The following is a 12,184-nucleotide window of genomic DNA, read 5'->3' as shown; positions in this document are numbered from 1 at the left end:
CCCGGCTGCTCTTGCAAGGAGTAAAGTGAGACGTGGAAACTTGAAAGCGCACAGACAAAGCAACCACTCACTGCGATAACCGTTTCAGGCCGTCAATCTCGCCGCATGGCATAATAGCAGTAGTGGCCAGCATGGTGTCCACCTCAATGGACCACGTCAACACCACAACGCCGAGCATCATGGGCCACGCTCGCCAACACACGGCAACCAAACCAACGGCGCAGATCCCCAAGCATCACCCACCTCAGAGCACCTACCAAACAACGGCAACCACTCACGCAGCAACAAGCGACGATTCCCCGAGCTCGTATCGCGACGCGAGATTTGCACCTCGCACGTGGGCGCAAGTGCCCTTGGTCGATCTGACGAAGCGCCAGATTGCGTGCGCGGGCAGAGAGAAAGCATCAAGGCACCAGCGGCGCCAGCGCTAGCCGGCGGTTGACCTGACCGTCAGCGCTCACCACACAGGAGATTGACAATCAGGGCACCTGCCGCTCGCGTTTTGAGTCTGTGGTGTTGTTGGCCCTGGGGTAAAAAAGGAGGACGAGGACAGCCCGTGCAAGGTAGGCAAGGCGGTGGGACATTTGCGTCTCGTGTTTGTTTGATTTGCTTCGTTGATGACGAAAGCTGCGAGCTGCACGCTCGTGGATGGGCTTGAGCTCGAGCTTGGGGGGGCACTGCCGAATGCGGAAGGTAGAACGACATGGCATTGCTGATTTGTTGCTCGGGTAGCTGTAGAAGTAGGGAGGTGAGATATTGGCTGACCCTGGGATATTGGCATATTGGCAGTATTGGCAGTATAGACCGAAAAAAGTACATCGTGTAGACTGTTTCTTTTTTTGGTGAGTGACGACTCTAAAGAGCACGGCAAGAAGAGCGAAAGAATGCGATGCCTGATGGTCGTCAGGCCAGGTGGAACAACGACAACGAGGAGCCCTCAGGCATGCAGGCAGACAGACGTGTTCGGGTAAGACTTCGAGGCCCAAGGTGTCAATCGAGACGAGACTTTTGTTTAGGTGGACGATAGGTGGCTTTTCGTCGCAAGACAAACGTGCAAGCGAGTCAGGCCGTTGGAAAGGGCGTTTCATGACGGTCAAAGGCCAAAATTGGAAACGGCAGCCAGGAAAAAAATTGGGAGATAAAAATTGAGCGACATGATGGGCGACAGGGGAGCCTGAACAAGGGAGATCCCACATCGAGGGCCAGGCCACGGAGCGGACACTGGACAGGAACAGGAATGGCGCGGGGAGGGATGGCCGCGCTAAGGTGCGTAGGGCTCTGTTAATGTCGGGAGAAGGAGGGAAGAGATGAAAACGTTAGAGGATACGACCTGAGCGACGTATGACGATGCGGGAGCGCGAGGGAGAAGCGTGAGGATTGATAAGGCGCGCGGTGCACGCGCGCGACAGACCAGCAGCGAACAGATCAATTGGTTTTCATGGTGTTGATTGCGCAAGAGTGGAGTAGCGTCAGGGGGCGCGCGCCTAGTCGTTTGGCTGCATCGACCGGCCTGGACTTGTGCTGACGGTTGGGCTTGTCGGACGTGAAGCTGCAAACATGGGCGTCCGCCATGGGCGCATATCCGATGTCCGTAGGCGCTGTCATGTTGTGTGTATTTTCCGGCCCACAGACCCCAAGGCGCTGGATGGTTAGAGGCGTCCAAACATCATCCCATCCTTTTGTCAATAGTGGTGGCTTTCGGTCGGCGGGCGTCAGACTGTGGCAGCATCTCGAAAAGCGGATTTGCTTATTGGATGGCTTTTTGTGTATACGATGGATGGCGGATTACAAAAGTGCTAGAAGTGGACAATTGTCCAAAAGACAACTGCCGCCGCACGGCGCCAACTTAAGCTTCCCCAGCTTTCCGGACAAGCTCCCGGCGGCCACACCAAGGCAGAGGATTGGATTTACTGGCCCGTGGCGCCTTACAATAATCCCAGCTCCACGGCCTCTGGCTGGTGGACGACTATAGCTGGATTTTTCTTCTTTGGCGCCAGTTCGTGTTTGACTCCCTCCAGCTGCGGATGCGGCGGTCATTGGTGGGAGCTGATGAGAAGCTGGATTTGGTCTGAGTCGCATGTGCAGCATGCACGCGATGAGTGGGCGCGTCGGTCGCGTACAGAGTCGAAACGTTGAAGTGCAGACGAAGCAATTCCCGGGTTGCGCTGAGCGGATATGCAGGACTTTGGCCGTGGGGTGCTGCAGCCGTCACACAAGGATAAGCACCTCAGCGTCCTCTGAAAGCGGCAGCAAAAGTCGCACAGACAGTTGACTTTTTCCATGCAGCGTTTGCTGCTCGGCTCGAGTTGCTGGGTGCTCAGGCCAAGGGAAAAAACACCAGAACAGACTCCATATCGCGCGCGCACTTGAAACTCAACATGTCACGATCGTACCTGGATGCCTCGTTGCCTCAGAGTCGGGTAAACTTTCAAGTCGCCTATCTCGCAGACGAAGGCACAGCCAACACCACAGAACCCTACCGCTTCAAAGACACATCTTGACCGTTTCACCCGCTCCGATCCGTCCGATGGTCCTCAGGCCGCCCAGAAGGTCGTCAGAATCTTCGACGCCGCAGCGCCGACACGACGCGACACGAGTTGCGGCGACCGAGGAAGAAGAGACAAACTTTGAGCATCGGCGTCATCCACCTACCTCACACCTCTCCCCTAGCAGAAACATGTGCATCACGAGCGGCATGCGCCTCGAATGCCTGCACCACCCAACAAGTCATCAGCAGCGATAAAAGCTACAGAAAACGGAGGAGCATGCCTGAAAACCGAAACACCATCACGTGGAGAAGACGCCCACCGCAAGGCCGCGCGTTAAGGCGGCGCCTGTCTCTTCCTCTCGTGTACTTCTGGCCTTTCAACATCGTGCTCGTGTTGTTGGCTGCTCTCCTCTCGACTTTGCTCTCCTTGGGCCCCGCTCTGGCCGGCCGGCAGTTAACCGGATCGGGCAGTTTTGGCAGGCATGCTCTGTGCGTGCGCTTGCACGGGCTTCCTGAAACGGGCTGGGAGACAGGGACGAAGAGCTGTGGGGACGATTCGTTCTTCGGATACGATATCTGTGATTGCGACACAGGCAGGTCCAGAAATGCGGTGGCTGAGCACGAGAAAGACGAGGAGAATTTTTTCGACCATTTGCCATGGAGGACGTCACAACGTTCTCGCCGTGCCTCTCTCCTGCTGATCGACCGCCGCTTCGAGGCAGCCTTTCTCTCGTCAGGCTCGCAAAGCGTCCTCAGTCCTCACGACAGATTGCCGACATATGGGCAAAGCAAGGTCGGGTTACCCTTCCTGCAGTCTCACATGAACAGCGCAAGGAGTGTGGGCAAAGTTTGGTTATTGGCCGGCTGGGACCGCTGTTTGGCAGCGGGCAGTGACGTAGCCGCGCATGCGAGAGCGCAGTGTGCCCCGCCGGCTGACACGCGAGCGAGCGATTGGAGCTACCCCTCCTTCTCTTCCTCTGTCTTCCCTCCCCATCAATCATGCCTTGCCCGCCGTCGGTAGTTGATTTCCTTCTCACCCTCGTGGGATGTGTGGGCGGCTTCGGCTCCTGGTGAGCCATGTCTGGATCGTGTCGAGCGCAGTCATCGGGGAGGAGAAGAGCGCTGCCAAGGTCAGATGCGTGCAGCGGGACCGAATGAACCTAAGCTGACGTTGACGCCGGCCGGCACTGGCGCCTCGTACGGAGCAAGCCATCTGCCATCTCACTCACCCTCCGTTTTGCTCGCAGCGCAGCGGGCGCGGCTGTAAAAAAGCACTGTACACGTACTCTACTGCTGAGCGGCTTCATCTGTCTGGCGTTCGCGATGAACCAGCCTCGAAGCCTCGCGTCCACATCGCATTCGATTCCGTCGAACAGCACACAGCAGACAAACAGCTTCTGTCTCCGATGCAATCAGATGTCGATGACGCTTCTCCCGTCCCTTCTCTACCCCTCCTTCTCCTGCTCCGTTGCCGGAGCGGGAAAGAGGGGCACGCTCTCACTGTATGCTGAGGTGGTGCTGAACAACCAGAACCATCACCATCCCTACCTCCCTGCACCGAACCAGCGTACGTACCTAGCGCCGCGGGATGAAGCGAGCATGCCACAAACCTTCCTTGCAGCTGTGGTAAAGCGGCGCTTATCGGTCGGTGATGGTCGAAGAGAAGAAGAGGGCGTAGGTAAGCCGTCGTTGGTACTCATTGATTCAGTATCTGGTATACCACTATCCTCCGTCACCGCGCCGCGCGCGTGTCACTCCATCTGACGGCAGACCTAGCTACCGTAGCCTACAAGTCTGCCCTGCGGACGGCACGCGTCGCGCGTGCGTGGCACATCACTACTTTCATCTTCCTCTTCACAGTAAGAAGAGACCTCGCAAGCGTCGTCGCAATCGCACATCGTCAGTCGTTGACCGACTACGGTAGGTACCGCACTATCGACGGGAGATGAACGCAGATAGATGAACTTGCCAGTCGTCATCGTAGATCTACACATCGATTCTTTAAGCCCGCCAGCACTTAGCAGCCATGTGTCTGAGCTTAGCGCACGCACGCACACACTGTGGTAGTTCCCGTCCCGCGTCCGTCGGCCGGCTCTCTAACGCATTCGAGAGCGATTGGAGCTGCGGACGCTGCGTCATCATCGCGTGCGTGCTTGCTTGCTTTGCTCTCGCGTTTTCTATGCTGCGGTTGCTCGTGTCGAACTGCCCTACCCCCCTCCCGAGTCCAACGAATTGACTTTCTCCCCTGACACTTCGTCGCTGACTGTTGAGTGTTGACCAAGGACGGCCGGGAGACGATTTCAATGTATTGTGTTGTTCCCGTTGGCCGTCGTCGTAGACACAGCAACAACCGCCTCATCCTCAATTCCCAACACTCGAATGCCATGCGCGTGTGTGTGCCCCGCTCGCTCGCTCTTCTCAGCGTGACTAACAAACAGCCAGCCGGACACTCGCCCACGAGAAGACTTAGAGTTCTGACTCCATACTCGATCCATCCATCCATCATCCTGCCATTCTTAGCATCTTCTTGGCCCACCGCCCACTGCACTTGTTTCGGTTCGGTGGGGTTCGGCCGAGCTACTACATGTGGGCCAAGAGGCACTAGAAAGCAGGGAAATGTGTGGCGCGCGGGTGCTAGCTGCGTAGCTGAGTGCTTGAGGAAGCTTGTTGGCGGCCGTGGGCTGCGTGGGGCTGGTGGTGTGTTTCCTTTTGAGAGTTGGGGGCTTGCGCGTGGTGAGTGGTGGTTGGGGAGCCGTGGACGAGCGCTGTCTGTCTTGTCAGTCTGTTGTAGAGCATGGCAAAGTGTTGGTTGTGCGGGACAGAAATGACCAGTGTGTGCACATTTGACGTTTGATTAGAGTCCACTCAGGTCACAGTCACAATGCAAAGACACAGATGTTGTAGATGTTGAAAGTTTCTTTCATTTCCCTTTCGTTCGTTCTCTCCTCCATGCCATGCCGCTGGCCAATGTATCGACGAAAAAAGTCTGGCTCCACCCCCGTCTATGCAACCAGCGGCTCTCTACCGCCGGTCGATCCAAAAGGGGGGAGCCGTGGTATCTTGTTGAAAAGAATCTCTAAAGGGAGATACATGTGAAGAAGAAAAGGAGGAACAAATTGAACTCCGGTGTAGATGCATGATGGCGTAGGTCGTGACTTGTGTGCAGAGTTGTCGTCGACCTTTGTTCTTTCCCATTCCCAAAATCCCCAAATCCCATATTTGCCTTGCCCGGTTGAACCAAATTACAAGAAGAAGAAGAAACCGTAAAACGCCAGCCGCCTCGGTTAGGCTATGCTTCGCTAAAGTGCGTGGTGATGATAAATGTGTGTCGATAATTCATGTCTTTCTTTGCGGTCACCGCGTCTCCATGGTGCTGTCCTCGCTACTTGCAGGGCTGGCGAGGGTGTCCTCTGCGCCAATGTCGTTGGGTCTTGTTTGGAAGGAGTTGTCGTTGTGCGGGTCGTCCTCGTTGAAGAGGTCCTCGGAGACGTACTCTGCGGCCGGCTTTTGGCCGTTGATTGGACCCAGTGTCCAGACCCATTCGCGCCTCCTCTTGCGGCGGCCGGCCACGGGCGTCACCGGGCACTCGTCGCCGTCGGACTCGGAATCCGAGGGAGACTCGCGCTTGCAGTTGCGGCCGGGGAGAGTAAGGTTGGTGCCCAGCGAGGGAGCTTTCTTGGTCGAGGATTCCGTGGACTTTGCAGGAGACTGTGCCGAGTCGGAGACGGTGCGCGAGGGAAGGGTCATGGTTTGAGAAGCTTCAGTCTCAGTCTCGGTCTCCTTGGACTCTTCGGGAATCTTGGACGGATGGCAGTCGAGCGAAAGCGAGGAAATGGTCGAGGACGAGGAATCAATGTCCGAATGCGCAAGGGTGTATTTGGAGGTCTTGATTTCTTCGGTAAAGGGCGCGAAGCTCACACGCTTCGCCGGTGGGAACATTGGCTTCATGGTGCGATGCCTTACAACCGGAGGCAGAGGGCTGTTGGCGAGAATGGACTTGACGTTGTGCGGCAGCGAGTAGGGTATCCGGCCGCTGTCAAGACCTAGCGAGGAGACGGAAGAGGTCGAAATGGTCGAGTTGTAGGTCGAGGCAGAGCTGGGCGTATCTGCGGTCCAGGACTTTGCTGATGGAGGTTCCGAGGCAGAAGCAGGACGGGGCTCATAACCGTTGCTAAAGGTGTTGCGGATGGTTGGCGAGACTGCTGAGAGGGTGTCGAGGCGCAGAGAAGAGCCCTTGCCAAAAGTGCGAAACTGAGCCTGGGCGGTGTTGAGAGAAAGCTTTGGTCTTTGCTTGGACTGCGAAGAGGTGGAGGTCGAGGGTTGGGCGGCGGGAGCAGGTAATAAAGCCAGAGAGGTCGTCATGGTGGGCGTGTGAAGGAGGATCATGAGATCTTTGTTGTTGAGCGCGTGGATGTGTCGGGTGGCAGGAGAATTATGAAGAGGGCGCGCCGAGGATTATAACGGAGCAGGGCGTCAGGTGATGGCGGGGATGTGGTGTTTGGATGCAAAAGTGATTGAGGGCCGGGGCTAGGGCGCCGCGTAACACGTCCGGGCCAGGCGCTACAGCCAGATTATTTTTAACTCTCGCCAGCCAAGCCAGTGCGCTCTGATCGCCCGCCGCCTATCGGTGGCAACCACTGCATCCATGACCAGCCAACCGCCCAACGTCCGTGTCAACACCAACATGTCTCTCGCGGCCTCTTGACCGCCAGCCCCATACAATCCCTCCCGTCTCCATGGACGCCCCTGCCGCTGCCATCCCCGGCCTCATCATCCACCTGGTAATGCTGCTGTGCATCCAACCAACCGCCCCCGATCCCATCTCACCCGGCACAAGTTGCCTTTTCGCGCCCTTCTACATCGCAAACACTGCTGAGACTTGCTCGCCCGGGCTAGGACTATGACGCCTTTTACTGCTCCGTTGTCGAGGCCGACGACCCGGCCCTCAAGTTTCTGCCCATGGCCGTCCAGCGTCAGTTGTGCTGACCTGACCTTCTTCAAGGCCTCGACTAACCTACGCCCAAAATAGAAAAGCAGATCATAGTCACGTGGGTTGCGAGGCGTCAGCCTGCCTTCGTCTTTGGCTGACAGCGTGCGAATCGTCTAGGTGCAACTACGAGGCTCGCAAACGCGTGAGATGGATGGCGACCACTAAAACTTGCCCCCGCTGACGCCGCTCCCAGGGCTTGCATAAGCTGCAACTCGTCAAAGAAGCAAAGCGCATGTGTCCCGACTTGGTGAGCTGCCTGCCTCGCATGCATCCGTCAAGAGACCACTCATCGTGTTTCAGGTCATTGTGCTGGGTGAGGATTTGACGCGCTTTCGCGATGCCTCCAAGGCCCTCTACCGATTCGTGCGCGCCTTTTCGTGGAACAGCAGGGTCGAGCGTAAGTTGTTCCTGTGGTCCCCACCGATACCTGACACGTCTTGACTTTGACGTTTATCGCTGTCCACAGGTTTGGGATTCGACGAGGTGAGTCAGGTAAACGCCCGGAACCTTGCCTGCTCGTCGCTTATTTTCTATGAATAATCCCCTGCTCTGTAACTGTTCCTGACACCTTCCAGCTATGGATGGACGTGACGGACCAGATTGACTACAACTTGTCCCTGCTCAACCCCCACAACCTCGCCCATTCCTTTTTCCATCTCTCTCGAGACGATCCCACCCATGGTTTTGCCTTTGACGCGACAACTTTTGCCGGCACCACGTTCCCCAGCCTTACCAGCCTGTCGACGGAGTCGCCGAGGAGCCCAAGTGACATCACACAAACTCAAGACTCGCTGAGCCTCCGCCTCAAGGTTGCGTCACACCTGGCGCGCTTCCTGCGCTCTGAAATCGAGCACCAGAAGAATTATACCGCCACTGCTGGCATTTCGACAAACAAGCTTCTCTCCAAGCTCGTCGGCAACCTCAACAAGCCCAATGGACAAACGACCCTCTTGCCCCCGTATAGCGGTGAGCAAAACAACGTCACCGCCTTTCTTGATGACCATGACATCGGAAAGATTCCCGGCATTGGGTTCAAGCTAGCTCAAAAGCTTCGTGAGTTCGTCCTGCATCGGCCCGCAGCGTTCGATGACGGCTTAGTCTACGGTGGCACGAGGGAAACGGTCAAGGTAGGCGACGTCAGGACGCATCCGGACCTCGACGCGGACAGGTTGGAAAAGGTCCTGAGCGGCCCAGGGAGCCCACATGGCATTGGCCTCAAGGTTTGGGGGCTACTCCACGGTGCTGATTATTCCGAGGTCCGCGCCGCCAGAGACACCCCCAAACAAATCAGCATCGAGGACAGCTACTTGCGGCTCGACACTTTTGACGAAGTCGTCAAAGAGCTCAGGTCTCTCGCGATAAGCTTACTGAAACGGATGCATGCCGACCTCTTGGAAGAAGAGGATGAGCACTCTCAAGACACGATTGGCCCAGACTCTTCTGAACAGACTCAAGCTGAGTTACCAGCTCCTAGTTCAACAAGACGTCGTTGGATGGCTCATCCTGCGACGCTGCGTCTCTCCACACGTCCGCGCCCACCGCTCAATGCAGATGGCACTCGGACGCGCACTTTTACCCGAATATCACGTTCCGCGCCAGTTCCAAACTTCGTCTTCAGCCTTTCTACGCCTATCGAATCCCTGGCAGAGCGCCTTGTCAACGAAGCGCTATTGCCGCTCTTCAGGCGGCTACACCCGGAGAAGACGGGCTGGAATCTCAGCCTCGTCAATGTGGCTGTGGCTAACATGGCCGAAGCAGGCGGCAACGCAAAGTCGTCCGTGGGCCAAGATATAGCGAACATGTTTCGCAAGCAAAAGTCCAGCATCCATTCAACGGGCGAGAAAAAAGTGCTGCCTGCCGACGAAATCTCGAAAATGGAAATCGGACCTGCCGAAGTCCAAGAGAGCATAGCAAAGCTTGGATATGCCGCTGACGCCACCATCAGCCCTGTGGAAGAGGCGCATTCTCCTCCCCAGCCCTCGGAATTGCATGATGGTCCCTTGACTGATTTTATCCCACCAGACGCGCGCACCGGATCTGAAGATATGCTCGTGCCTACATTCTCCAAGGATAGTCGCAGTGACGTCGACAGCGGCGAGCGAGACGACGTTGTAGGTGGCGATGGTGATGCGGATGACCTGGGGCTGTGCGTGGTGTGTGGCGCGACGATGCCATCATGGGCTCTCGCCGGACATGCGAGGTTTCATTCGCCATGATGCCGAAAGCAGTAAAAATGTAAGACATCTTTTTGTTTCTTCTCCCCATATTTTGGTGATGATATATTTTTGTTTCAAGACTCTTGCACCTGCAATGCTACTGTCCGAATTTCTTGTTGCCGTTGCAATCGCTCTTTGCCACAAGTGGTCGCCTTTGGCACCACCTCCACAATTTGTCTTTGCCTTTTGAAAATCAAAGCCAAGACGGGTCAAGACTCTTGTTCATCTTTCACGCTGCACCGCCTTTGGGTCACTTTGAATGCACGCGGCCTGTGTTGTTTATTCGTTCCATCTGTCCAGCTCCAGCACCGCCCCATTCTCCACCGACGAATCCTTTGCCGTGCTGGCCTTGCGCCAACACCTTGCAAAATGCATAAATAAATCTCGACAAGACGGTACGCGCACGCACGCGCCCGACGCAGGCAGGCAGCAGCCATCCGCACCGACGGTACCTGACAGGCGACGCCGACAGCAAAGAGCTGAGCGACATACATAGCCATTGTCGGGTAGACATGTCTGCTGCGGGTGTCCGTTGTCAGTTGTCAGTGTTCGGTTCAGATCACTCCGCACGGATCCGGGCGCAGTCGCTGCAACCCCCGACATCCCAGTTTCGAGATTTTCCTTTCCTTGTCCGCTCTGGGATCGGGACGGAGGGAGGGGAAGGGAAGGAAAAGTCAGCGGTGCGGCGCCACACCCGCCGCGCCACACCTAGCCACACCAGCAACGCAATCCTGGCCGGCTGTGGTTTGCTGCTGCGCTACGCACGCGCCGCGCAACGTTCTGAACGTGACCTCCTTGCCGTCACGTTGTTCTTTTGTTGGTCTCTTTTCCTTTCTTGGATGACCATCCGCGGCCCGGGTGAAGGATTTTGGAAGCTGCAAAGAAGACGGGGATGTGTGCGGTCGCCGGGGCCGCAGATTGGAGCGAGTGACACTGGTCGTTGCTCGTTGCTGGTGAAGAAAAGGGTGCAGCAGGGAGTCAGGTTGCTCGCGACCAACTCGACGCTGTGGGCATGATGTGTCGCGTGGCGCCGTGCTTGAGTCTTGACCGCCTCGAGCTGACCACGAGTGAGGGTTTTTTGGGGTCTCCAGTCTCCTCTTCTCGGGTCTCCGTATACGACCGCAGCGGAGGAACGAACGAACCGGTCTGACGAGATGCGTGGTCATCGATTGATGAGCAGACGGAGCCTCCGTACCTGCGCCTGCTCATCGAGATGCCTCAGGCCAAGCAAAAGGCATCGATGAGATGAGCCTTCCCAATTCTGCACTGCTCTCCGCTTTCCGCTGTCTCTCAAAGGCATTTCCGCCGCAGGCACGCGCGCCTGCAGCCACCACCACCGCTCAACAACCCCCTTTTGCAGGCACTTTTCCGTCTGACGGCCCATCTCCATTCTTCTCCCCCATCTCCCTCACGACTCGCCTCCGCCCACACATACGTACGTTCCTGGATCTTTGCACACATACCGACGGAACAGCCCGCCGCAGGACGCACGCGCTTCCCCACCTCCTCCCCACCCCACATCTGGCAAACACGAATGCCGAAGCTGTACGGACGGGGCGCTTGTCCTTCGTCATTCGTCACCACTCTCCCTTGCTCGCTTTCCCTTCCGTGGAGAGCCAGCAGGTCCGCGGCTGCGTCCGATCTGAGCGGGCATGCGGCGCCAACGCGTCTTGGGATCCTTCAGCCCACTCGGCCTCGTATTGATGCCAGCCGTGGTGCGTGCGTGGGGACGTGCCCGCTTTCCGCGTTTGGCAGATGGATGCCAGGTGGTTGGTGGGACTGTTCCTGATGCTTCGTGCTGTGTGTTGATTTTAGGAGTGAGGATTGACAAAGATGGTAACTGTCCTTCCTAATGGTTATGGAGACAGACAGGTGCGGTTTAGGATGTAGCCGCCTGGTATTTGGCGCCCGCGAGACAAGCTACTTTCCAGGCTTCCAGCCCTTCAGCCCTGTCTTCTCAAACGGACTCGTCTCGATCGACAGACAGACACAAAAACAGTGCAGCAACTCTAAACGGGCTGCAGCTCAAAAGGAGCCAGGAATCGAAGGAAGCCTCGGCGACAGCCCAAAAGAAGGATGCTGCCACTGCGGCTGTGGGTCAATTTTTGGACGCTGGATCTCCTGGATGACGTCTATCCACGCATCCACCCCGCTCCTGACAATTGGTGACAACTGACACGCCCAAAGTATCCGTAAACAGAGAAAAGGATTCGCCAGACGGCCCGACGTCGCTGGAGTGCGGACTTCGGATGGCACCGAGAAGATCGTCGTCGACTACGACCGTCGACTGCAACGACAACAAACACAGACTTGCCGACATGTACGTCGACGTATGGATGCGCGCAGCTCCCACTACATGTCCACGCGCTGGGTAGCCGGCGCGCCACGTGCTTTGCCTTTCTTGTCCAACGCAGCAGCGGCTGCGGTGGGCGCCGCCGGGCGGGAGCTCGCGCGACGTGAGCCTGAGGTGTGTCCCTGTCATGCGAGTGT

General features: G+C 57.0%; 5 protein-coding genes across 5 annotated transcripts; 3 read left to right on the top strand and 2 right to left on the bottom strand.

The window, feature by feature from the left end:
- Nucleotides 1-4,135: 4,135 nt before the first annotated feature.
- BKA78DRAFT_303630 (uncharacterized protein) lies at nucleotides 4,136-5,200 on the bottom strand. Its single transcript, XM_066887556.1, has 2 exons — nucleotides 4,265-5,200; nucleotides 4,136-4,202 (listed from the first exon to the last, which is right to left on the bottom strand). Exon 1 carries the CDS (start codon nucleotides 4,992-4,994, stop codon nucleotides 4,527-4,529), a length of 468 nt encoding a protein of 155 aa, XP_066749852.1. The 5' UTR covers nucleotides 4,995-5,200; the 3' UTR covers nucleotides 4,136-4,202; nucleotides 4,265-4,526.
- Nucleotides 5,201-5,386: 186 nt separating this feature from the next.
- Nucleotides 5,387-7,014, bottom strand: BKA78DRAFT_340323 (uncharacterized protein). Its single transcript, XM_066890316.1, has one exon. The coding sequence runs from the start codon at nucleotides 6,872-6,874 to the stop codon at nucleotides 5,843-5,845; it is 1,032 nt and encodes a 343-aa protein (XP_066749851.1). The 5' UTR covers nucleotides 6,875-7,014; the 3' UTR covers nucleotides 5,387-5,842.
- A 370-nt stretch (nucleotides 7,015-7,384) lies between these two features.
- On the top strand, nucleotides 7,385-9,694 carry BKA78DRAFT_245296 (uncharacterized protein; the record flags this gene model as incomplete). The annotated part of the gene is made up of 8 exons (XM_066884114.1): nucleotides 7,385-7,460; nucleotides 7,518-7,536; nucleotides 7,596-7,620; nucleotides 7,672-7,725; nucleotides 7,779-7,875; nucleotides 7,945-7,970; nucleotides 8,054-9,325; nucleotides 9,395-9,694. Coding segments are annotated over 8 exons (1,869 nt in total), but the record flags the coding sequence as incomplete, so codon positions are not given.
- A 256-nt stretch (nucleotides 9,695-9,950) lies between these two features.
- On the top strand, nucleotides 9,951-10,825 carry BKA78DRAFT_20552 (uncharacterized protein). Its single transcript, XM_066883642.1, has one exon. It carries the CDS (start codon nucleotides 10,207-10,209, stop codon nucleotides 10,708-10,710), a length of 504 nt encoding a protein of 167 aa, XP_066749849.1. The 5' UTR covers nucleotides 9,951-10,206; the 3' UTR covers nucleotides 10,711-10,825.
- BKA78DRAFT_20542 (uncharacterized protein) lies at nucleotides 10,826-11,595 on the top strand. The gene has a single exon (XM_066883641.1). It carries the CDS (start codon nucleotides 10,940-10,942, stop codon nucleotides 11,396-11,398), a length of 459 nt encoding a protein of 152 aa, XP_066749848.1. The 5' UTR covers nucleotides 10,826-10,939; the 3' UTR covers nucleotides 11,399-11,595.
- Nucleotides 11,596-12,184: the final 589 nt, after the last annotated feature.

The sequence above is a fragment of the Phyllosticta capitalensis genome (assembly GCF_038381095.1).
Source record: "Phyllosticta capitalensis strain CBS 128856 chromosome Unknown BKA78scaffold_1, whole genome shotgun sequence".
NCBI classification, from domain to species: domain Eukaryota; kingdom Fungi; phylum Ascomycota; class Dothideomycetes; order Botryosphaeriales; family Phyllostictaceae; genus Phyllosticta; species Phyllosticta capitalensis.
The sequence above is the reverse complement of the archived record's forward strand: the minus strand, read 5'-3'. Positions and strand labels throughout refer to the sequence as shown.